The following is a 22,785-nucleotide window of genomic DNA, read 5'->3' as shown; positions in this document are numbered from 1 at the left end:
CCAGGTGCCAAGGGTAACAAGGAAACTCACAGGACTTCCTCAAGTTTGCTTTTTTTTTTTTTTTTCCCCAAATTTTTTCCTACACTTAGTTTGGATTTCCCACTTACAGATGATCCCTATTTATTTCTGCCACAGCCATTATCACCACTTCAGATTCCACACAACATTATTATGATTTCTGCCACGTGAAGGCACCAAACTCCAGAGAATTCCTTTGATCTTTTCAAAGAACAACCAGCACCCTTACCATTGCTGCTGTTAATTAATTTCTTTATCAGTCTGATGTCGCTGCTTCCATAAAGGTGTGATCCCCAGAGTTCAAGTCTGTGATACCTTTCTCCTGAAGAGGCAAAATCAATCCCAAGGGAATAAAAATACAGCAAATTTCACATCTTTATCAAGGAGTTCGAGTGTTGCACATAATCTCTAAAGGCACCAGAGCTAAAAATAAAAGCAAACAGCATACCTGTTCCTTCATGCAGTGGCTGTAGGAGTTATTAAAATGATGTTTACAGCAACAGGGACTGGCTGTCCTCACGTTGCCTCAATCCTTATGATGTATTTCTTCCCACTGCTCATCTTGGTCTGCAACATCTGGATTGTTTTAATTCTCCATTATGCTCAGTCGTGTAATTTTTGTACCTCTGCTATCATATTCTGGGGTTTAATAAACTGGTCTTCTCCTTGATCCTTCCATCATCTGTTTCTTCATTCCCTGGACCCACCCTAAATCCTGCCATTCCAAGCAATTTGTCCTGACAATCCTTCTCGGGGTAGGTTTCATTAAAACCTCCAGCTGTGGAAGTGAAGCTACTAATGTAGAACTAAAAACCAAAAATCTCCCCACCTGGAGATCTTGCGCTGGCCCTACTGGGAATCCCACCAAACTCAAACCACTTGTGCCCAGCCATTCCTTTCACTTCAAACAACACCCTTGGAAGTCCCCGTGACATTATTGTCTAAACTGATGCCAAAAATCCCTGCTTGTGCCTGGCTCCTCCACAACTTAGTTCTGTGTGTGTCTAAACGCAGGTTGCAGAAACGCCTTGACGTAATTTTGAAAACCAAAATCCCAAACTATCAATTTATGCATTTCTTCCTATTCATTAACAGCCAGAGTTACTGAAGGAATAACAAAAAATGCTGCAAAAAGAGATCCATTTGAATGCCCTGAGGACAAGCAGCAGCCCAGCTCTTACAAGTGAGGCAGCCAAAAATCTTCTTTTTCCCCCTGGAACCATCTTTCACGTTAGTTAAATTCAGGTAAAAACTCCATGCTAGATAAAGTCAAAGCCAGTTAAAAGCTCCACGTTAGTTAAAGTCCAGTAAAAACTCTGTGCAACAGCCCTAACACCTATTTGCACAAAACAGAAAAAAAGGAGCATGAAAAGAACATTTGGCACTAAGATCATGGTTTAAGAGAGCAAAGACTGCTCATTTTCTGCCGTTAGAAAGTCCTGTTTTCTGCACACAAAATGATCATCCCGAAACTCTACAGGGCACCTGCTCAAGCACATTCTTGCTCTGTTATGTGCTAGGACAGAAGGCTCACATCCATCTCCGTGTTTTATCATGGAATCACAGAATGGCTTGCGTTGGAAGGGACCTTATAGGTCATCTCATTCCAACCCCCCGCCATGGCCAGGGACACCTTCCACTAGCCCAGGTTGCTCCAAGCCCCATCCAACCTGGCATTGGACACTTCCAGAGATCCAGGGGCAGCTACAGGTTCTCTGGGCAACCTGCGCCAGGGCCTTATGGCTATCAGGAACATGAACAGCGGTGGAAACACATCCAACAGGGATTAAAATGGAACGACGCCAGGGAGACGTGCCCGCGCGCTCTCTCAGCGCCCTCACGAAGCCCCGCCCCCCGGGGCGCGAGACCGCCCCTTCCCGCCAAGTGGCCTCAGCCAATCAGCGCAGAGATCGCCACAACAGGCTGCGCTGTTTGTCTCTTAAAGCCCGCCCTCCTCTCCCGCTCACCAATCAGAGCGCTCCTCTCATGCGGCCCCGGGGGAGGCCCGCTTGGCTCTCCACGCACCCTGTGAGCCGCAGCTTCCCATTGGGCGATGCTGAGGTGGGCGGGGCCAGTTCGAACGGGTGGCGGCGCCATGGTGAACCCGGTGAGGGATCGGGATGGGGGCCGGGGCACAGCCCAGGGTCCTGGCCCCCAGGTGAGCCCCTCGCTCTCCCCGCAGCCCAGCGCGGCGCCCGCCGACGGCTTCGCCTCCTCAGACGACGAGGCCGCCGAGGAGGACCCGAGCCCGCTCCACATCTCCTGGTGAGGCGCCGCCCGCGGGGGTCCCTTCCCTCAGGAAATTGCATTAAATCCCTCCTCTGACAAAGAGGAGCTCTGGTCACCTGCCAGGGTTGTGGGTGGATGGCGATGTCCCTGAAAACGGATTAAAGCGGTGCCGGGGAACTGTCAGTGGAAGTGGCTGGCGTTGGAAGGGGCCTCTGGAACCCGCCCGGTCCGATCCCCCTGTTCAGGCAGGTTCACCCAGAGCAGGATCACATCCAGGTGGGTTTTCGATGTCTCCAGGGATGGAGACTCCAGATCTTCCTTGGGCAGTTCCAGGGCTCTGTTCTTCCCTGTGAAGGCAGTGAGGCCCTGGCACAGGTTGCCCAGAGAAGCTGTGGCTGCCCCCGGATCCCTGGAAGTGTTCCAGGCCAGGCTGGACGGGGCTTGGAGCAACCTGGTCTAGTGGAAGGTGTCCCTGCCCATGGCATGGGATGGAATGGGATGAGTTTTAATCCCTTTGCCATGAAACGAGCGTTTTAAGGCCGCTCAAAAAATCACCAGCAAAGGCATCAGTGAAAGCAGGTTTAATATAAAGGCAATGGCACAACAGAGTTCGTGGCAAGGGTCACTCTACTACTTACTAAACAGTTAAAATACACCGAGAAAAAGCACACAAAAATCTAAAATCACTGTCAGTACCAGCCCAGAGACTCCATGTCTGTGGAGGCTGTGGTCGTGGAGGGGTAGGTAAGTGAGGCAAAAGGACAGAAGGTATAAGGACAAAAAGGAATACAGCCCAACACAGCCCAAAGGCCTGACAACACTTAAATTTATATCTTATAGCTTAACACTTAATACCATTAACTTAACACTTAACTTATGACTTCACTTAATCTAACAGCACTTAACTTATAACTTAACTCTTAACCTATTAACAATTTAACTTGGATCTATATGTGATTTACTATACTATGACAGTCACTTACTTATAAACCTAAAGCACTTAAGAATTTAAGAAAGCAGTGTCCCTGGCACATTTATACAGCATATGCACACAGACACAAAGGGTCTGCACAAGACACCCGTGAAAAATTCCCCTGGAGTTCCGTGAAATACTCACTTGGAATGTTTTTGCATTCTCCCCAACGGGAGAAGGACGGAGGAGTGAGATGTCAGCCCAGGATCTGTCAGTCAGGAAATAGCAAACATGAAAGTTGCCACCTCTGAGAGGTGTCCCAGCTCAGGGGGGGGTCTCTGGTTGCCACAGCCCAGGAGAGCTGAGCGGGTCTCGTTTTGGGACACTGTTTGTAGGGTCAAAAGAGAGTGGGCTTCAGTCACCTGTCACCTCAGCCACACTTTGCATTCTTACACTTTGAAAGTGTTATTCAGGCAAAAAGTTTCCAGGGATGTTCATTAGAAAAGCAAGGGACTCGTCACACAGCACAGCACAGGGAACAGACAGGATTTCTGACCAGCTCCAAGCAGCTCAGCCTGAGCGTTGGCAAGGCCGAGGCCTAACGAGCACTGCTCAGATCACAGTCAGGGGTGAGGAGGGGGGACTGCACCACCACACCCTCCCAACCCAAACCCTTCTGGGGTTCTATGATTTTGTCGCCCTCCAAAAAGTTTTTCCTCATAATCAGATGGAGCCTCCCGTGATTCAGTTTGTGCCCGTTGCCCCCTGTCCTGTCACCAGGCACCACTCAAAGGGTCTGGTCCCATCCTCTTGACACCTGCCCTCAAGATGCTTATAAATTTAACTAATCCAACTCTCACCTTCTGATTTATGTTTATTTTTAATTTTCTGATAGGTTGTCTTTGTCTCCTCTCTACTCTTCCAAGTTCCTGGGATTATGCTCCCTTCCAGGTAAGAAGCATTCACTGAAGTTTGCATGTTTGAAAGCTGAAGAGGGGTAATACCTTGTACCCCAAAGTTCTCTGTGGCTTATTTTGTAATCTACCACTGGAATAATTGTTTTGGAAACAATAAAGCAAATCCATAGAATATCTTAATGTAAGATCACATGTTTTTAATGTATAGAATAAACATACAAGCTTCCACTGTATTTTTAACTACCAAAACTGCAGCCATGGTGAATCTCCTGTGGTCACCAGACCAGTCAACTCTTAACTGATCTTTATCCACCCTTTTTATTTCTTGTATTTTTTTATTTTTTTTTTGTTTGTGTCTTTTTATGCTTTACCCTGATTTAAAATTTCCAAAACTTTTTATCTGGAAAACCCAAAGCAGCTTAAAACCTTGGGCAGATTTCTTCTTTTAATCCTATTACATTAGAGCATTAAGCAGATAATGGTGCTTGAACTGCCTCCTGTGCCAGGGATCTACTTGCAAAAAAAAAAAGAACTTGTGTTGTGCTTGGGGTGTGGCTTGGTTGCTCGCTCTGGTTTTGGGGGGAGGTTGCCTGTGCTCTGCTCTTCAGCTGCAGCAGCCATTCCATAAATGTCACTTACCTGGAGTGGGAATTTTTGTCCACAATTTGTTTCAGGTTGCAGGTTTAAGGATGTCAGGAGGAATCTTCAGAAGGATGTAGGTGAGTCTTCTGGCCAGTGTGTAAAGTGCCTCTTGCTCGTGTAAAGGGCAAGGAAAAGGTGCAGCTGCAGCAAATATCTTGGCACAGTCACAGATCACTTTTAGATGTGGCAGTGCCACTTCCCCTGTGGCTTCCCTACAAATACAGGATAAATAGTTGGGGTATTTCCAGGCTGGAGCAACACAGACATCTGTGTGTCCTTCACAGGAACCATGAGGCATCTTTAAAGCAGCTGGGGTCAAGATGAATTACAAACTTGTAACATCCCCTTCCCAGAGGAAAGTGAGGTTGGGATAGAAAGATGGGATTATTTAAAGATTTGTGCTGAGTATTCACCTGTGAGCACTAGAAGGGCAGAGGCTGATAGCACAAACCCCACAGTGTTTGGACAAGTGAAGCTTGGGAAGAAAATCCTGGGTGAGGCCCTGGGTTTGCCCAGAGAAGCTGTGGCTGCCCCTGGATCCCTGGAGGTGTTCCAGGCCAGGGTGGACGGGGCTTGGAGCCACTTGGGATAGTGGAAGGTGTCCCTGCCCATGGCAGGAGGGTGGAATGAGATGGGCTTTCAGGTCCCTTCCAAGCCAAACCATTCTGGGACTCAGTGATTTTAAGCTGGAGATGGGACAGAAAGATGCTTTAATAGTCAACATGCTCTCCTGAGTGTTGATGTGCTTCCTAGTGAGGCTTCTCTCAGGACTCCTCTGAACTGAGAAAACTCCTCACCTGGATCATCTGAAGGCGAACGTGGGGGAGACTCAGTGGAAGGAAATGCTGCTCAAAGCAAAATTTCTCACTCCTGTTGTCTTAACCTCAGAGATTAAACAAGAGACTCAGAACCAAGCAGCTTATCTGTGTATCCCTGAGCTCGATAGGCTTTTGTTTATTTGCAAGTGTATTAATCCATTGGCAGGAGAACTGAAGAACTGTGGGATCCAGGACATATTTGTGCTCTGTACCAGAGGAGAGCTCTTAAAATACCGAGTGCCAAACCTGATAGACACCTACCAACAGCACGGGCTGTGTGTGCACCACCATCCCATTCCTGATGGGAACGCTCCTGACATTGCCACGTGCTGCGAAATCCTGGAAGAGCTCAGAAGCTGCCTGGAAAATAACCGGAAAACAATGATACAGTAGGTCCTGGTGAGATGTATAAGCAGGTGAAACAGAAGGGTTTGAAATGGTAATTGCAGTCTTTTGGGTTAGTTCAAGCTGTGAAAAGCTGCTTGTTCCTCCTTCTCCACCTTTTTGGAGAGAACTCGTCCTTTGTAAGATTAGAGTGTCCCATTTCCCCTTGCTCTGTCCATGAGAGTGTGTTGAAGGGCTCCTTGCTCCCAGCCTACCTGGATAGCAGGTGTGCAGCAGGAGATGTGAGCTAAACCAGCTCTTGTCAGAGGTTGTGGATGCCCCATCCCTAGAAGTGTTCCAGGCCAGGTTGGACGGGGCTTGGAGCAACCTGGTCCAGTGGAAGATGTCCCTGCCCATGGCAGGGGGTTGGAATGGTCTTTAAGGTCCCTTCCAACCCAAACCAGTCTATGATTCTATAACAGGCCCCTGGGCTGTTTATTGGGAACCCAGTGGGTTCCAGCAGTGCAAAATTCCCTCTTAAATTGCATGAAACTGGTTTAAAGTAATTTATTTAGACACCTGTAGCTGAGCTCAGGGGGGAAGAGCTTTCCATGTTCCCTGAATGACCCAGCACAGACATCCACTGACTCCTTGGTTTTCCTGCTGGTGCAGAACCCTGCTGTCCTCACAGGTATCCTCAAAACCTTAATCTGGAGTAGGATCTAAAGAAAATTCAGGGTGTCCATCCTCGTGCCATTTTCTGTCCTCCCATGCCTTTGGGACTATTGCCAGGAATGAAAGGGAACTTTAAAACTGAAGTTTCTCTGGAAGACACTTAAGGAAGATCCGAAGAACCAATAGGAGATATCCCTGTAGGAATAGAAATAGAATATATAAAATACACAGAAATTCTTGTTGACTCCCTTGTGCCACTGCTGCTCTTGATGATGCTGAGGTGAGAATTGTGTCCATATATTTATGCACTGGGGGGGTCTCTGGGTGTTGCAGTTTCCCACAGCTTCTTACAACCAGATGTTTCCTTCTCTCCCAGCTGTTACGGTGGCCTCGGGCGCTCCTGTCTCGGTAAGAACTTGTCTTACTATAAAGGGGATGGGCTTGTTCCTCTGCATCCTCCTTCACCCCAGTGTTCCAGAGCATTAGTTCCCGTGTGTGACCCAGAAGGAAGGGGTGGTGATACTGCCAGGAGACACGAAGGGGAATTAACTGGGTGTACTGGCACTCATTCTTGAAAAGCCTAGGAATTGCATCCCAAGTGCTGCTAGGAAGGCAGGGTAAAACAATGTTTCCAAAGCCTGCAGGCTTGGACAGGAGCAGCAGCAGATGGGCCAGTGCCCAGAAATAGGATTCAGGAAAAAAACCCCACAGATGTGTGACCCTGACGGGAGTTTTGCTGGGGTGGCTTTCCCGGGACAAGCCTGTGGCTGTGCATCCATGTGCACACACCTTTCCCTTGCAGTGGCTGCCTGTCTCCTGCTCCAGCTCTCGGACACACTGGCACCTCAGCAGGTGATAGAGAGCCTCAGGAACCTGAGGGGATCCGGGGCCATACAGACCATCAAGGTAACGGGGCTGCAGCAGGTGACACACGTGTCCAAACATGAGGGACAGCTCGGCCAGGCCCCTCCTGCCATTCCCAAAGGGATCCCTCTGTCTTTCCAACATGCTCCACAGCTGCTCCCTGGGGTCTGAGCTGTTCCCTGCTGAAGCTGCTGAACAGCTTCTCCCAGGGAACAAGCGACAGGACAAAAGGAAATGGCCTCAGGTTGTGCCAGGGGAGGTTTAGGTTGGATATTAAGGAAAATTTCCTTATGGAAAGGATTGTCCAGCCCTGGCACAGCTGCCCAAGTCAGTGGTGGAGTCCCCATCCCTGGAGGGATTCAAAAGCCACGTGGATGTGGCACTTGGGGACGTGGGTCAGTGGTGGCCTTGGCAGTGCAGGGGGAACAGTTGGACTTGATGATCTTGGAGGGCTTTTCCAACCTAAATCATTCCATGATGCAAAATAAAGCAGCTTTAAATTCTGACACTGACCTCCCACCTATGAGGACCATGTTTTGCATTACCTTGGGCTCACATTGCCCTTGACGGGATCCAAGCCAAGATCCCTGTAATCTGTGTCTGACAGCGAAAAATTCCAGAGGGTTGGATCAAGCACAAGAAGAACAAACCAGACTAGAGGGTGCAGTTTTCCTCCTGGGGTATCAAACAAATTTTTAAGAGGGGCGGTGCCTCTTCTGGCAGCACAGAGCACTCACTGCAGACCTGGTTGTGCTTTTCCAGCAGTACAATTTCCTCCATGATTTCCGGGAGAACCTGGCTGCACACCTGGCAACGACGGACACGGTGCCGAGATCGGCATCGCGGTAGCTGGCACTGCCCTGGGCATCTCTGTCTGTGGAACACACGTGGATGAGACACCTCTCCCCTGACCTTGACTTCCTCACTGCTCCTGCCTGGGGGACACAGCTGCTCCCTCCCAAAGCCGGCTGTGAAACTTGGGGGTGGGGATGGAGATCCTGCAGGATGTGCAGCATCTCCCCCTCCTTGGTGACTTTAATACTCACTGCCTTAAAAACACATCTGCAAGTGTGGTTGTGCTCACTGCTGTTCTGGTGGCCTGCACGCCTGGCTTTCCATAGAATAATCTGGATTCATGTTGGGATGACGGAGCTGGATAAAAATTACAACACTGGAGCTGTTTACAAACACACTCAGCTCTGCTTTACAGCGAAGCCAGGCTGGAGGGCTCACCCCTTATGAGCTGTAAGAACTCGTTCTAAAACGTCACATTTCCGCTCCCTGTGTTCAGGAATATTTAGGAATGGGTCCCCTCGTTCCACAAGTAGGAGGTGTTGCACCACAGATCTGTAACAAGCCAAACAGGTGGGTTTTTAGGTGGCTGCTGGGAAGAGACACTGCTGTAGCTGCGTGGGTGAGGCTCTGGCACAGCCCTTCTGCCTGCTGACAGCAGAGACAGTAAACAAACAATCAGCTGTGAGCCGGAGAGGATCCCAAAGGAACACTCCTCTAACAGTCCCCATCCCTCCTGTTCCACTATATCCACTCATGAAGGGAAGGTGAACAGGCAGGTTTTGATAAAACCTTGATTTTTTCAGGACCTTCCCAAGTCAGAAGTTGTGACATGAGACTCCACCACAGCTCCGGTGGCTTTGAGTTGGAGGAGAACTGACTTGAATTTAAATTTCTCCCTTTAACATGTTTAAAACCAGACACTTGAGCACAGGTTTGAAGGTGATTTCTACAGATTAATTAATTTTTACTGCCATTCCCTTCTCCACTCCTACAGCAGACACAGGAACTCCTCCAGTTTCCACTTAGAGAAAATACTCTGCTCCAAATGTGCCCCGGTGTTTAATCCTTGCAGCTGATGGGTTTCAGATATTAAGTATTTATTGTATGACTCAGCAGGAAACTTGCTGACAGGGAGAGAAATGTTCTTTATTCTCTCCATAATCTTTTGCCTCCTGGAACTCCAAAACTAATGACAATCAGAAAAGCAATTCTATGTATGTATTATGTATTTTAATAGCTCTCAGGACTATTCTTCTTCCTTCAGGATGAGGATTTGAAGTTACCACAGCCTGAGTTCTCTTAGTCCCAGTACATTGTAAAAAGAGAAGAATTCAGAGCAGAGAGGAGGAAACTGCCACTCTGCATCCCCTGGGCACCCAAACTTGGTGTGGTAATAGCCTGGAACAGGGAAAATTTGTGGAGGAGAAAGGACAGACCCAAAGCTACAAAAGGAATTCCAACCAGGAAGAGATCAAGCAGAATTCTCTGCTCTAACAGATCACTCATAAATAACAGCATAAATAACATGGAAATAGGAGTTTAGGGGCACCAAATGAAATCTGGCAGAACTGCTGAACAAGTATGTTTAACAGTAATTAATTCCACTGCAGAACTCACTTTCTTGGGATTGCCCAGAGAAGCTGTGGCTGCCCCATCCCTGGAAGGGCCAGGTTGGACAGGGCTTGGAGAAACCTGGGATAGTGGAAAGTTGGAACTGGATGGTCTTTAAGGTCCCTTCCAACCCAAACCATTCTGAGGTTCAGGGATCTTCCATACCAGGTTATAAAAGTGCTCAGAAAGCAACTGAACCGATGGCAGAGGAGCCCTTCAGGGCTCTTTAAGGTGCCAAAGCTCTCCCAGGACACCTGTAACACTCAAATTTCCAAACTCTCTCTCACTCCTCAGGCAGAGATGTTCAACACCTGCCCTGTCTCATACTGTTCTTCCTCAGCTGTTGCCACTGCCCAACACACCAGTACTGGAGTACCTGGATTTCTGGTGGCCCCCAGTGCAAACACTGGTACAACTTTTGTTGCCTCTGACACCCCAGAGACCCAAAGTGAACAAATACACCGTTTATACAAAAGAAAAAGTTTTACTAGAACTGGGAAACTCTGCATTGTTCTCCAGCACAGGTAAATGAGAAAGACTCCTAATTATTACTCATTAAACTAAGCAGCTGTTTGCAGTCACAATTTACAATATTTATGTGAAACGTCTTCCCCTGCCCCATCTACTATTTAAACTTCATGAAAAAAAGGCAGGAAATGAGAGCTTCCCTTTTCCAGACATAATTTGGTTCCATGTTCTATTTTTAGAGGGAGTGCAATTATCCATGTAAATCTGAGCGATGGACACAGCGAGGATCTGCCGAATTTAGAAACAAAACAAGGCACCAGATGAAAGGAGGTGTTGCTGAATTTGAGATTTGTTTTTTATTGTCATTTATTGCACTAAGGAACAGTGGGGCAGTTTCACAATCTCACTTTCTGCTTTGAGAAAGTCTGGAGTATTTATTACTCTTAAACCCAAGAGTGTTTTCATTACTGGACTTGGTAAATGTTGGAGGTTTATCCATTTGTTAATCAGACAGCACAGACATTTAAAAAAAAAATAATTATTTAAATTCATTCCTCCATGGACAATTCAGCTTCTCCTACCACAGTGACACAGGCTTGAGATTAAAGCAGGGCTAATGTTTGGAAGAGATACAGAAGGACCTGGACCATGCACAAAAAGGGAAAGACTAACCAGACAGAGAAAAAAAAAAAACCAAAATAGAACTATTTTTGCAACTGTGTCCATGAATTCATATCCTAAAACCAACGTCACCTACAGGCAAAACACAGCATTCCAGTCCTTCCCAAGCACTCGGAGCTACGGCTGATTTAGAGTTAAGAGTGGGATACACAAGTCCAAGTGAGCCACTACAAAGCCCAGCCTAAAGCAAATCCCTAGCTGTCCTAAGGCTAGTAGTAACCAACAGCTACTCGAAGGTTATGGCTGTTCCTTATGCAGTGCAAAGGCAAAACTTTCCAAACCCCAGTCACCTTTATATTAATTTACACGTAATTCTTTAATTTCAGCGTCCCGGGAAAATATAAGAAAACAGTCTTTCCACAAGTGTAAAATGTGGAAACATTTTAAAAATAGGGGAGTCATTGTTTTCTAATGCAATTGCGGTCGTCGGGTTCCGGATTTAATTCTTGGTCAGAGGTTCTTGTTGTAAAGAATCCATGGTTTTTTGTGGCTTTTGCATGCACTTAACTGGAACAAAGCTTGCTGAGTGTCTTCTTAAGAGCTCACCAGGACATAAATCATGCTGCAAAAGAAAATAAAAATATGAACATGCATCACTTTGATCAGTGTTACACATTTAATGTATATTCTAAGGAACAAGTTCATGTGAGATACATGGATTGTGACTGAAGATTTGACACAATGACTCTTCTACTTCAACAAAATTCACATTTACATCAAATACTTTACTCTAAAAATATTCATGTTTCAGCTTCTTAATGGAAATGCTCTGAGGGTTTATTATATTATGCTTAAAAGAAAAGCTTGGAGCTTTCCAGCTCCATGGAATACAGACTCAAACCAGTAATTCCGACCAAATTGAGACTCGTGTTTGAAACAGAATTAATGGTGATTGTGGGTTCTTTTCCAAGAAAGTTGGCACTGTATGAACACCTTAACACAGAGTCACAGAACGGTTTGGGTTGGAAGGGACCTTGAAGATCATCCAGTTCTATGCCCCAACATGGGCAGGGACACCTTCCACTATCCCAGGTTGCTCCAAGCCCTGTCCAACCTGGCCTTGGACAGTTCCAGGGATGGGGCAGCCACAGCTTCTCTGGGCAACCTGTGCCAGGGCCTCCCCACCCTCCCAGCCAACAGTTCCTTCCCAATATCCCATTTAACCCTGCCCTCTGTCAGTGTGAAGCCATTCCCCAGGTCTTATCACTCCATGCCCATGTCCAAAGTCCCTCTCCAGCTCTCCTGGAGGCTCCTGGAGGCACTGGAAGGAATATATCCCTGTGTACAATATTTCTCTGGTGCACTGAGCCAAAACTTCAGACTGAGGGGAAAAAACTTACCCATATAGGTAGTAAAAAAAGGATAGAAGGTAGAATGCTAATTTGCACCATCCTTCTTTCTGGCAATAGGCTAAAATATCTGCATTCATGATGGTCGTAGGGTCGTAGAGCCCCGGGCCACTCATCACGGGTCTGCTCATGTACCTGGAACGGGGGCACAGGGAGGTGTGGGATGAGGGCCACGGGAAACATTGGATCCTACCCCCCACCCACCAAGGAATACCAGGACACACAACACAACTCTTGCACAGCACAAGAGAATAAAAAAATTAAAACACCCAACGAGGCCACGTGATGGTTCTTATTGTGCAGCCACAGACTTTCACGGTGTCGTGTCAAAAAAGCGTCTTTGTTTTCCCAAGACACAGAACACGGGACAGGACACGGCAACGGGAGAACAAGAACAATTCACTGAGCACAGCCACACCAAAATTACCTCCAAATATGATAGGCCAACAAGGGCATATTGAGACCCAGTGTGAGCCACTCTGCTGCACAGAGAAACATGACACAGAAGAATGCATGGATGAGGTACTCTGGAAGTACAAGCTGGAAAAGAAAAAGATGAGTTAGAGGTTTCGATCACACAGAGCAAAACGTGTGGCGTTTCAGCTGCTTTGGAGGTGAGTGTTTGCTTAAAAATCATATTTAAAACCAACACTAACAAGAACAAGACTGTGGAACGTGAAAGCAGCAGCCAGCAGTGCTGCCTTGCTGTTTTCACATGATGTTCATGGACCAAGTAGAAAAATTTATAAAATCAGATGCTCAGATCGATATTTTTTTTATTGCTTCTAATAAAGCGACAGATTCCACACTTTACATGTGGCCCTCAGAAAAGATCATCGTGATATTTCTGCTCATGCAACAGCGAAATATCAGCAGGAAACATGCTCCTTAGAACGGCTCATAGGCAGAAGGATGTTTGTGTTCTCCTGGTTCACAGCTTTGTTTTGGTATCCACACATCCACAACTTCTCAAAGTCAAATTACTGCCAAAATGTAACACCCCGGGCAGAGCTTCACCCAACCAAACCAGTCACACACACGGGTCGGCTCCACACGGGCAGTTCGGGGGGAATTCGGCAGTTTTCCCTCCCAGCTCCCACTGTGCATGCCTTACAGCACCATGCTTCCAGCAGAAGCCCACAGAGCTCATCATCAGGGTACCATGGAACCACAGGAAGCATGAAATGCCAGGTGGATTAGTGTTGTTAATAGGAACAACATGGAGAGGTACAGAGAGGAAACACATGCAAAGGGCTGCGGAACCTCACGCCCACCACGAGAGGAAAGGTCTCGACAGGTCACCCCCAAGTGCTGTTTACTGCCTGATCACACGGGTCAGAAGGGATCAGGCATGGAATAACAGGGTGGTTTGGCTGGAAGGGACCTTAAAGATCATCCAGTTCCACCCCCCTGCCATGGGCAGGGACACCTTCCACTAGCCCAGGTTGCTCCAAGCGCTGTCCAACCTGGCCTGGAACACTCCCAGGGATCCAGGGGCAGCCACAGCTTCTCTGGGCAACCTGTGCCAGGGCCTCCCCACCCTCACAGCCAAGAATTGCTTCCCAATATCCCATCTAACCCTGCCCTCTGGCAGTGGGAAGCCATTCCCCCTTGTCCTGTCACTCCATCACTTGTCCAAAGTCCTTCTCCAGCTCTCTTGGAGTCCCTTTAGGCTCTGGAAGGGGCTCTAAGGTCTCTCTGGACCCTTTTCTTCTCCAGGCTGAATCCCCCCAGCTGTCCCACCCTGACTCCACAGGAGAAGCAGCAGATCTGTAAAAGCTTCTCCTCCTCAGCTCAGGCCCACTAAAACTTCTCCTCAGGAAAAACACTCCATTTCCACCCAAAGATTTAAACTGTGTGTGCACACACACCCCACACTCTGCCCCTCTTTTTTTGGGCAGTGACTAACATTGCACAGGGCGATTACATCGAAGTTTCAGTGGTTTATAATTTTTTCTTTCTTCTCTTAAAGCCCCAAAAATATCTTCCTAGAAATCTAACAGCTACCAACAAACATTCTCACCACCTCCTTTGCTACCCCCTCCTGCCTCTCTAAATGAAGAATAACAAAGGAAACTTGCATCAACACCACCAAAATTCAGCTGTCATACACAAAATTTTCCAAGGAAATTATCTTCACCCAGACCCTTCTTTGCATACTTACCATTTACACATGGCAATTATTTATAGCAGAACAACCACCACCCTGTCCAATACACAATGCATTTGGCAGCCTGCTCAGACAGATCCACCAGGCCTGAAAAGTCTGTATTTATTTACCTACAACAGCTCAAAATTTGTTTTTCTTTTCTCTTGTTTATTATACCCCACTCCCACACTGAAATACCTGCCTCTTTTCAAATCTCCCACACTTTATCCTCCCTTTCTGTCCTAAGGGAAAATTAATTACATCACATTCTGCCATATTTATCACAGAAACGAGGGAGGGTGAATCTGGTTGCTGAGAAAAGACATGACTATAACAGGAGCAGGGAAGAGAAGGAATCAGCAGTGTACTAAGGAGATACTATTTTGGGATAATCTTTCTACTGAGGTGTCTCAATTCCTACCAGGATTTTTTGATTCTTTGTCCAGGAGAACAACCCTCCTGTGTGTTTGTCCAGCATCATTTACCAGATTCCTTTTAAGAGCCTGGATCCCAACTCCACTTTTAGGGGCTCATCTGCTCTCACAGGAACAGCAAACATGAAGTTATTTCAGACTCCCAGGTCACAAAGCTGCCATGTAAAGGACACTCCATGCACAGGGTTAAGATTTGGTTAAACATGCGCATCTGAGCACTACAAAGGTGGCAGGAAGACCATAATGCATCCATGTAATGAGAACTGGCCTCTCCCACACTGCAGCAGGAATGGCTGGAACAGACCAAGCAAGGGAAACTGTTAAATGCGCAGCTCTCCGAGCAGGAAACCCCCTCTCCGAGCTGCAACCTCTGCCTGGCACCTCTGCTCCTCCCCACTCTCCTCACGCCGTAAGACCACTTTAATTTGTGTGCTGTAAATCTAAAAGGCCTTTTTTTTTTTTCCCCTTCCAGCTACTGTAAATTCATTTATAACTTGCATAATTTACTTAAACCACAGTAAAGTTTCAGCCCAGGCCACGCTGCTGTGCTGCCCCTCCGTCCTCCCCCGGCCTGGGCACACACAGAGTAAAAACCAGGAGAAATGCACAAAATCCTGCAGGATCAAACTGTCTGTCCTTCAACAAGCCTCCCCTCTGCTGCTGGCCTGTAAGAGATGCAGGCAAATAGTTTGCCTCAAATTCTTTTCCTAAGCCAAGGAGTGTCAGAGTTGCATCCAAGAGAGGACACCGGGACACACTCCTGATCCTGGAACACAAAATAGAGGAGTGAAGATAATTCCTATCGCCTTCCACCCACCTAAATCCTCCAAAAAAGATCAGAATTGAGTTGGTCAGTGCTTAAAACAAACAACTGTTCTCCTCTAACCCCAGAGTTCAGTAAATCTGGCTTGGGAAACACGATTTATTTCTGCCTGAAGTTACTTTCTGACACCTGACAGGCATGTAACAGTTTTCCCCACGCCGCTGGGTAAGCAAGCAGAATTGTTTTTGCACAAAATATGGAAATCCATGAAGTTGTTAAAAACCCCAAGGAACAAAGAACGAGCAGATGGACAGGCAGACTAAACAAAACAGCTTAATAGTATTACAAATGTTCCTAACAAAATGAGAGGGGAGTGGCGTCAAAAAAACACGAAACTGAAAAGCAGTACACACCTTTAATGCAATTTTGACTCTTTTAATCTTTTTGACCTTTTCAACTGTCTTTGTGCCGAAAATGTGGAAAGCAGATTGAAAGAATGTTAGTACGACAGCTGACAAGATCACCAACAGATTAATAACAGTCAGAATATTCAACTTGAAAGTAAAGAATCAGACAAAGAATTTCCCTAAAATTGCTACCAACAGCAAGGTTTTGTCAACCCAGATGCAATTCTATTGCCTAGGCAGATTGCATCAAGATAACACCAAAAAAAAAATAAGCACTTTACATATATTTATTTAACAAAACAAAAAGTCTAGTGTGCTACTTACAGGATTGAGTGTATTACACTGGTCTATGGGGTTCTTGTAATCAGTCTTCAGTTCATCAAATGCTATAATCTAGGGGGGGAAAAAATGAAACAGTTGTGATTGCTCAGTCCAGGAGCAACGGTGTATTTTATCCACGAGAAGTGACATTTTGTCACAGAACTGCTGCCATTGTGTTCAGGGACATTTTAACATCATAAACCCACAGGTAAAACACACGGGAAATGGGTTTTATAAACAAGAAAGCAGAAGATTCTTCAGGTATTCAAAGACCTCTGCCCACTCTCCACATTTTTACCTCCCCACCAGCAATGAATTTCCAACATCCTCTTCATCAGTTCTTAACCCCAGACCCCAAACCTCACACAGGACTATCTTGGTGGCCCAGCAGGAACCAGAGATGGGCTTCCTTAGTCCAGAAAAAGCAACAGCAAGCTTAAAAGCTGCCAAATATTTTGCCTCACTGCCTAAGTAAATGCTGAGCCCACATATATCACAGAATCACAGAATTTTTAGGGCTGGGAGGAGATCATCCAGTCCAACCCCCCTGGCAAGGCAGGGTCACCTAGAGCAGGTGACTTTATATGCCTAAAAGGTGCATCCATAAAAAAACCCAAGCATGTGAACACTCGAGCTTTTCATGCCATAAAAATAAGAAAAAAAAAAATTTAAAAAAAAAAAAAAAGATGCAGCGTGAAGTAAAAAAGCCACTTCTACAGAACAAATGCCTGCCAAGCATCACATCCTCCCCTAGAGCACCTCCCCTGGCAGGGACCTGTTCGGCTGCTCTCCCTGTGCCGGGCTCGAGAAAGAAATCACGGAATCATGGAATGGTTTGGGTGGGAAGAGACCTTAAAGATCATTTAGTTCCAACCCCTCTGCCATGAGCACCTTCCACTAGACCAGGCTGCTCCAAGCCCCGTCCAAACTGGCCTTGGACACTGCCAGGGATGGGGCAGCCACAGCTCCTCTGGGCAACCTGTGCCAGGGTCTCACCGCCCTCACAACAAGGAATTTCCTCCCAGTATCCCACCTAACCCTGCCCTCTGTCCATGCGAAGCCATTCCCCCTCATTCAGTCACTATCTGCCCGCATAAAAACCCATTTTATCCGCACAGAGGCCGATTCCCCCTCTGAGGGCGGCTCCGGATGCGACTCCCCCGCTCCCTCCGCGGCTCTCCGGGGACCCCCTGAGGGCTCTCCGGGACCCGTCCCCGGGCCGGGCGCATCCCCGGGCCCCCCACACTCACATGCCAGATGGCGAAGAAGATGAGCGCGGCCGTGAGCAGCAGCGCCAACATGTAGCAGAAGGCGGCGAACGTGAAGGCCATGGCGGCGGCGGGCGCGGGGGCTGCCGGGCGCCTCAGGACCCGCCCGCGCAGCCGCCATGGCCGCGCCCGCAGCGCCCCCTGCCGGGCCCGCCCGCGCCGCCATTTCGTGAGGGGCGTGCGAGGGGAGGGGGGCGAGAGCGGGGGGGTTCGGGTTAAAATGTGGGAGGCGCGGAGCGCGACGGGATTGTAACACAATCGTGGAATCGCAGAAGCAAAGAATTACTTAGGTCGGAAAAGACACTGCAATGTGTAATCATTCTTTGTGAAGAAATTCTTCCTAGCGTTCAACCTAAACCTTCCCTGGCACAGCTTCAGACTGTCCTCTCATCCTGCCCCTTGTTCCCTGGGAGCAGAGCCCGACCCCCCCCCGGCTCCCCCCTCCTGTCAGGGACTTGCAGAGCCAGAAGGTCCCCCCTGAGCCTCCTTTTCTCCAGGCTGAGCTCCCACAGCTCCCTCAGCCACTTCTGGTGCTCCAGGACCCTTTCCCAGCTCTGTTCCCTTCCCTGGACACGCTGCAGCCCCTCAATGTCCTTCCTGAACTGAGAGGCCCAGAACTGGACACAGCACTCGAGGTGCCTCAGCAGTGCCAAGTACAGGGGAAGAATCACTTTCCTGGTCCTGCTGGCCACATTTCCTGATCCAATCCAGGATGTCATTGGCGTCCTTGCCCACCTGGGCACACCTGGTGCTGTCGATCAGCACCCCCAGGCCCTTTGCTGCTGGGCAGCTTCCCAGCCACTCTGCCCCCAGCCCTGCATGGGGTTGTTGTGGCCAAAGTGTAAAACCCAGCACCTGGTCTTGAACCTCAGACCACTGGTTTCAGCTCATCAATCCAGCCTGTCCACATCCCCCTGCAGAGCCTTCCTATCGCCCAGCAGATCGACATTCACACACAACTTGGTGTCATCCACGAGTTTACTAAGGGTAGACTCAATCCCCTCATCCAGATCATCAATAAAGATATTAAACAGGATTGGCCCTAACAGTGATCCTCCCCACCACTCTCTAGGCCTGGCCATCCAGGCAGCAAACAGTGCACCTGTCCAAGCTGTGGACTGCTGGCTTTTCCAGTAGTTGAGTTGGAAGGGACCTTAAAGTCCATTTTGTCCCACTCCCTGCCATGGGCAGGGACACCTTCCACAAGACCAGGTTGCTCCAAGCCCCATCCAACCTGGCCTTGGACACTCCCACAGATGAGGCAGCCACAGCTTCTCTGGGCAACCTGTGCCAGGGCCTCACCACACTCACAGTAAAGACTTTCTTCCCAATATCTAATCTAAATCTTTCTTCTAGTTTACATCCGTTCCCCCTTGTCCTGTCCCTATCTGACCGTGTAAGATTACCTGGTCAGCACAAACTATGTCTGGAGAAAAAGGAGCTGGCAAATTCAGGAAGAAACGCTGGAGAAGGGTGGACTGTGTGTGCCCCAGGGAAGGGGGTGTTTGGCCATATGATCTCAAATCGATCCGACTTGGAGCCTGCTCAAAGGAGACAGCAAGATGAGAAATGAGTTTGAGGACAGGAGCGCACACTGTCCTTCCAAAGGGACATATAAAAGTCACAGTGTCACCTTTCACTAAAGGCAAGCTGGGGTGGCATTGCTGCAATCATTTCCTCTGGAGCAGCGTGAGGAATAATTTCCATAAAACTAACAGCTGCCAAACAGTAAATAATATTTTCCAGTGCTATCTGCCGGAAAGCGTTACAGCAACTAATGGAGTGTCACAATGAGAGATGAGCAGATGCTTTATTTCCTTCAACAAAATACAGGGAAAACTGCAGCAAATGAGCTGTCTGTAGAAAATCGGTTGTTGCAAAGATAAAGTTGATGTTTCAGTATAAAATCACTCATCTCATCCACAAACTACTCCAATAAAATCACTGTGGTGTCTTTGTGACCAATGAAACCTCCATGTAAAACCCAGAAAATAGATTTTAAAATAAAGCTTAGTGAAGGTGAACCCTGAGCAACCTGGTCTAGTGGAAGGTGTCCCTGCCAGGAACCAGGAGTTTGATCGTTCAAGGTAAATATTTGCCTAAAACCAACCCAGATGTAGTGACCAACACTGCTTTGTCATACCTGGAGCCTCCCTGGAGAGACTAAACCCAGTGGAATTACAGATGTTGTGGCACTACAGCTATTAATACTGTTCATGAAGGAGATCTGGCTCCTCACCAGACACACTACAAGCCACCAGGCTCAGCTGCATCAGAAATTTGTACTTTGAGACACATAAACGCACATAAATCTGCACTAAGGACTCTCCACACCCCAATAAGCAAAGGTGGTGTGACGTTGCCGACTGCATTCAGTGTTTCCTTGCACATCAGAATGTTGTGCAACAGGGACGTGCAGCATCAGAAGTAAAAAAGGTGTGTCAGCCATGCATTTGCATTTGCAATTAATCCAGATTCTGCCTCAAGGAATGCAGTGGTTTATTCCCTCGGGTGCTGGCACACCATCCAACTGCAATTATCCTGTCAGGAAAAGCGGAAGGCAGCTGTAATCTTGCACAACAAAGACTTGTGCATCGAAGGATTTCTTGTATTATAGGTTGTTCTTTTTAAGATAACACAAAAGGAAATGAAAAGCAACTTCTGCAGAAAGGGGTCTAATCAATACCCATTTCATTTATTTATTTGGGATCTCAAATCAAACAACAGCTGAGTATTTTCTCAGAATTTTCTCGGATTAAACTTCATAAACAATGCCAGGAAGCCACAGTGGAGCTCTGGAGATGGCCCACAGCTTTTAATGCACTTTCCCTTTTGTCTGGACACATAGAGTTTAATCCTGATTGGAATCTCAAGGGAAAATGTCAGTGCCTGTTCATCTTAAATCCCTCTCAAATACTTGTCCTTATCAGAAAACAGACATATAATCAGTTATAATTCAGTGTGTTACAGCCTGTTTTTAGGGAAGATTTTGGCAGAGAGCTGTGAGGGAAGATTATGGAGCAATTTCTCTGAATTATCATGGTAGAAATGCACAGGTTAACCACATCCTTCAACATCAAAAATAATATCCCTGGGAAAATTGGCATTTCAGTTATAGACATCAGAGAAGAATCTAATACTATGGAACCTGGTAACAAAAATCCTGCTGACTTCAATAAAGACTTTGCTTAACAGGTTTTCAGGAGAGGAAAATCTGAATACTTATCTACAGTTTAAGGGGGCTTATAAAAAGAAGGGAGAGGGACTTTTTATATGAGCATGGAGTGACAGGACAAAGAGGAATAGCTTCAAACTGCCAGAGGAGGGTTAGATGGGATATTGGGAAGGAATTGTTAGCTGGGAGGGTGGGGAGGCCCTGGTACAGTTGCCCAGAGAAGCTGTGGCTGCCCCATCCCTGGAACTGTCCCAAGGCCAGGCTGGACAGGGCTTGGAGCAACCTGGGATAGTGGAAGGTGTCCCTGCCCATGGCAGGAGGGTGGAACAAGATAATCTTTAAGGTTCTTTTCAACCCAAACCATTCTGGGATTCTGTGAATTTAGCAGAGGCTCTCCCGGTGCCTCTGGCACAGCCCAGCCAAGGTCACCTTCCTGCACAGCTCTAAAGACTCGTCAGGAGCAGCACAAGCACAGAACTGCTCACCCACTTCCCCCCTTGATGCACCAAGAGACAGCAGGGCGGGGGGTGTTGGTTCAGTCTGATACACAGGATGAAAAGATGCCTGGACTTGCAAGTCCAGACTGGCAAATATCCTTTCCTGTAGCACTGATTAACTCACCCCCAGAATCCTTGTTTAGGCTCTCCCGTTATGTAATGGCCACATAAACAAATTAACATTATAAATTCATTTGCACATGAAAGTGAGTCTCGAGAGAAACGATCACATTTGAAAAGCAATTTCAAAGCATGGACACTGCCAGGCATCTCACCATGACTCATTACAGAATCCATCCGTGGCCTCAATCCCTCCAACATTTACTGTCAGATGGCAACAGTTTTCATTTAATAGGCTAAATACTGAATATTCAACCTGTCCTCTAAACAACAGGGTTTGTTTTTCTCTTGCTGCACAGAGCTCCTGTTAATGGCTCTCTGCACAATTCTGAGACCAAGACATGATACCAGTGTGTGGACAAGCAAAGGGACCAATAATTGTATTTTCAAGAACTATTTTATAACGTGCTTCAGGATTTGGCTGCTCATTAACAAAGAGAGGGACTTTCCCAAACATTCTAGGTTAGCCTATCTGTAGCAATGATGACTCCAAAAATGTCACCCTTGGTCCTTAGCTCTTAGAATCCCAGAATGGTTTGAGTTGGAAGGGACCTTAAAGATCATCCAGTTCCAACCCTCCTGCACCTCCTACTAGACCAGGTTGCTCAAACCCCATCCAGCCTGGCCTTGAACAATTCCAGGGATGGGGATTAACATCCTTATTGTTTCTGCCCCCCAAAAATAAGCTGTTCAGAGCTCAGTGTCTTCTCAACAGCCAGACTTTGGTGTCCCTGTTCTCCCACAGACATCCTGTGTGGCCCGGAGTCCAGCACCTTCGGGCCCAATGTGTACTCACACACTTAAATCACAGTAAATAGGATTTCAAAAGCCTTCATCTACATCTAAATTCCTTCACAAATCTTGCTTTTGATCTCTCCAGCTACATCCTTATTGTCAAATCAGCTCAAAGCTGTACCAGTGCTAGAAATCCACCCTGCTGGCTGTTCTTAAGATTTCAGTCCTGCCCCGCTCTGGCTCTGTGTCCGTAGGAGTTCTCCCACCAGGCACAGGGAGGAGGGTGGAGTGGCTGGCTCACACTCCACATCTGCCTCTCCAGCCCATGTGGATGAGGGCACAGAGCCAGTGCCTCCAAGACTGTAGGACTAAACTGCAGGAAGGAGGCAACGGCAGCACTGAAGATGCAGAACTCTCTGTGAAATGAGAACAGCTCCACCTCCCAGCCAGGGAACGGGGGCTTATGTTGGACTCTACTTAGAGACCCTGGAATGGGGCCATCCAAGGGAAAAAAAAGGCTGTTGAGTGGATGCCTCTATTCATCTATTCTCCCAGTAATACAGCTATACAATTTGTTTTGTAGTCCTGAACCAAACAATTGCACATTCACAG

At 47.4% G+C, this 22,785-nt stretch overlaps 3 protein-coding genes across 7 annotated transcripts in view; 1 reads left to right on the top strand and 2 right to left on the bottom strand.

The window, feature by feature from the left end:
• Positions 1–1,679, bottom strand: part of BMP4 (bone morphogenetic protein 4) — a 162,405-nt gene extending 160,726 nt beyond the window's left edge. The window contains exon 1 of the mRNA XM_064659596.1: positions 467–1,679. The gene's annotated coding sequence lies outside the window, so the exon portion shown is untranslated. The remainder of the gene's footprint in view (positions 1–466) is intronic.
• Positions 1,680–2,027: 348 nt separating this feature from the next.
• On the top strand, positions 2,028–8,461 carry CDKN3 (cyclin dependent kinase inhibitor 3). Of its 4 annotated transcripts, none has more exons than XM_064659602.1 (8): positions 2,028–2,125; positions 2,201–2,283; positions 4,056–4,111; positions 4,752–4,796; positions 5,704–5,926; positions 6,913–6,944; positions 7,339–7,442; positions 8,166–8,461. In XM_064659602.1, the coding sequence occupies exons 1-8, from the start codon at positions 2,072–2,074 to the stop codon at positions 8,247–8,249; spliced, it is 681 nt and encodes a 226-aa protein (XP_064515672.1). In that variant the 5' UTR covers positions 2,028–2,071; the 3' UTR covers positions 8,250–8,461. The 4 variants fall into 4 exon arrangements, with proteins under 4 accessions (XP_064515672.1, XP_064515673.1, XP_064515671.1 ...); XM_064659601.1 differs by having other exon boundaries at positions 2,032–2,125; positions 8,163–8,461; XM_064659603.1 differs by lacking the exon at positions 4,752–4,796 and having other exon boundaries at positions 2,030–2,125; positions 8,163–8,461.
• Positions 8,462–10,605: 2,144 nt separating this feature from the next.
• Positions 10,606–17,787, bottom strand: CNIH1 (cornichon family member 1). Of its 2 annotated transcripts, XM_064659610.1 has the most exons (6): positions 17,629–17,787; positions 16,382–16,450; positions 16,064–16,111; positions 12,732–12,844; positions 12,296–12,439; positions 10,606–11,517 (listed from the first exon to the last, which is right to left on the bottom strand). In XM_064659610.1, exons 1-6 carry the CDS (start codon positions 17,707–17,709, stop codon positions 11,490–11,492), a joined length of 483 nt encoding a protein of 160 aa, XP_064515680.1. In that variant the 5' UTR covers positions 17,710–17,787; the 3' UTR covers positions 10,606–11,489. The 2 variants fall into 2 exon arrangements, with proteins under 2 accessions (XP_064515680.1, XP_064515681.1); XM_064659611.1 differs by lacking the exon at positions 16,064–16,111.
• Positions 17,788–22,785: the final 4,998 nt, after the last annotated feature.

The sequence above is a fragment of the Pseudopipra pipra genome, chromosome 6, assembly GCF_036250125.1.
Source record: "Pseudopipra pipra isolate bDixPip1 chromosome 6, bDixPip1.hap1, whole genome shotgun sequence".
Taxonomy (NCBI): domain Eukaryota; kingdom Metazoa; phylum Chordata; class Aves; order Passeriformes; family Pipridae; genus Pseudopipra; species Pseudopipra pipra.
Note: the sequence above shows the minus strand (reverse complement) of the source record. Positions and strands in the feature narration are given on the sequence as shown.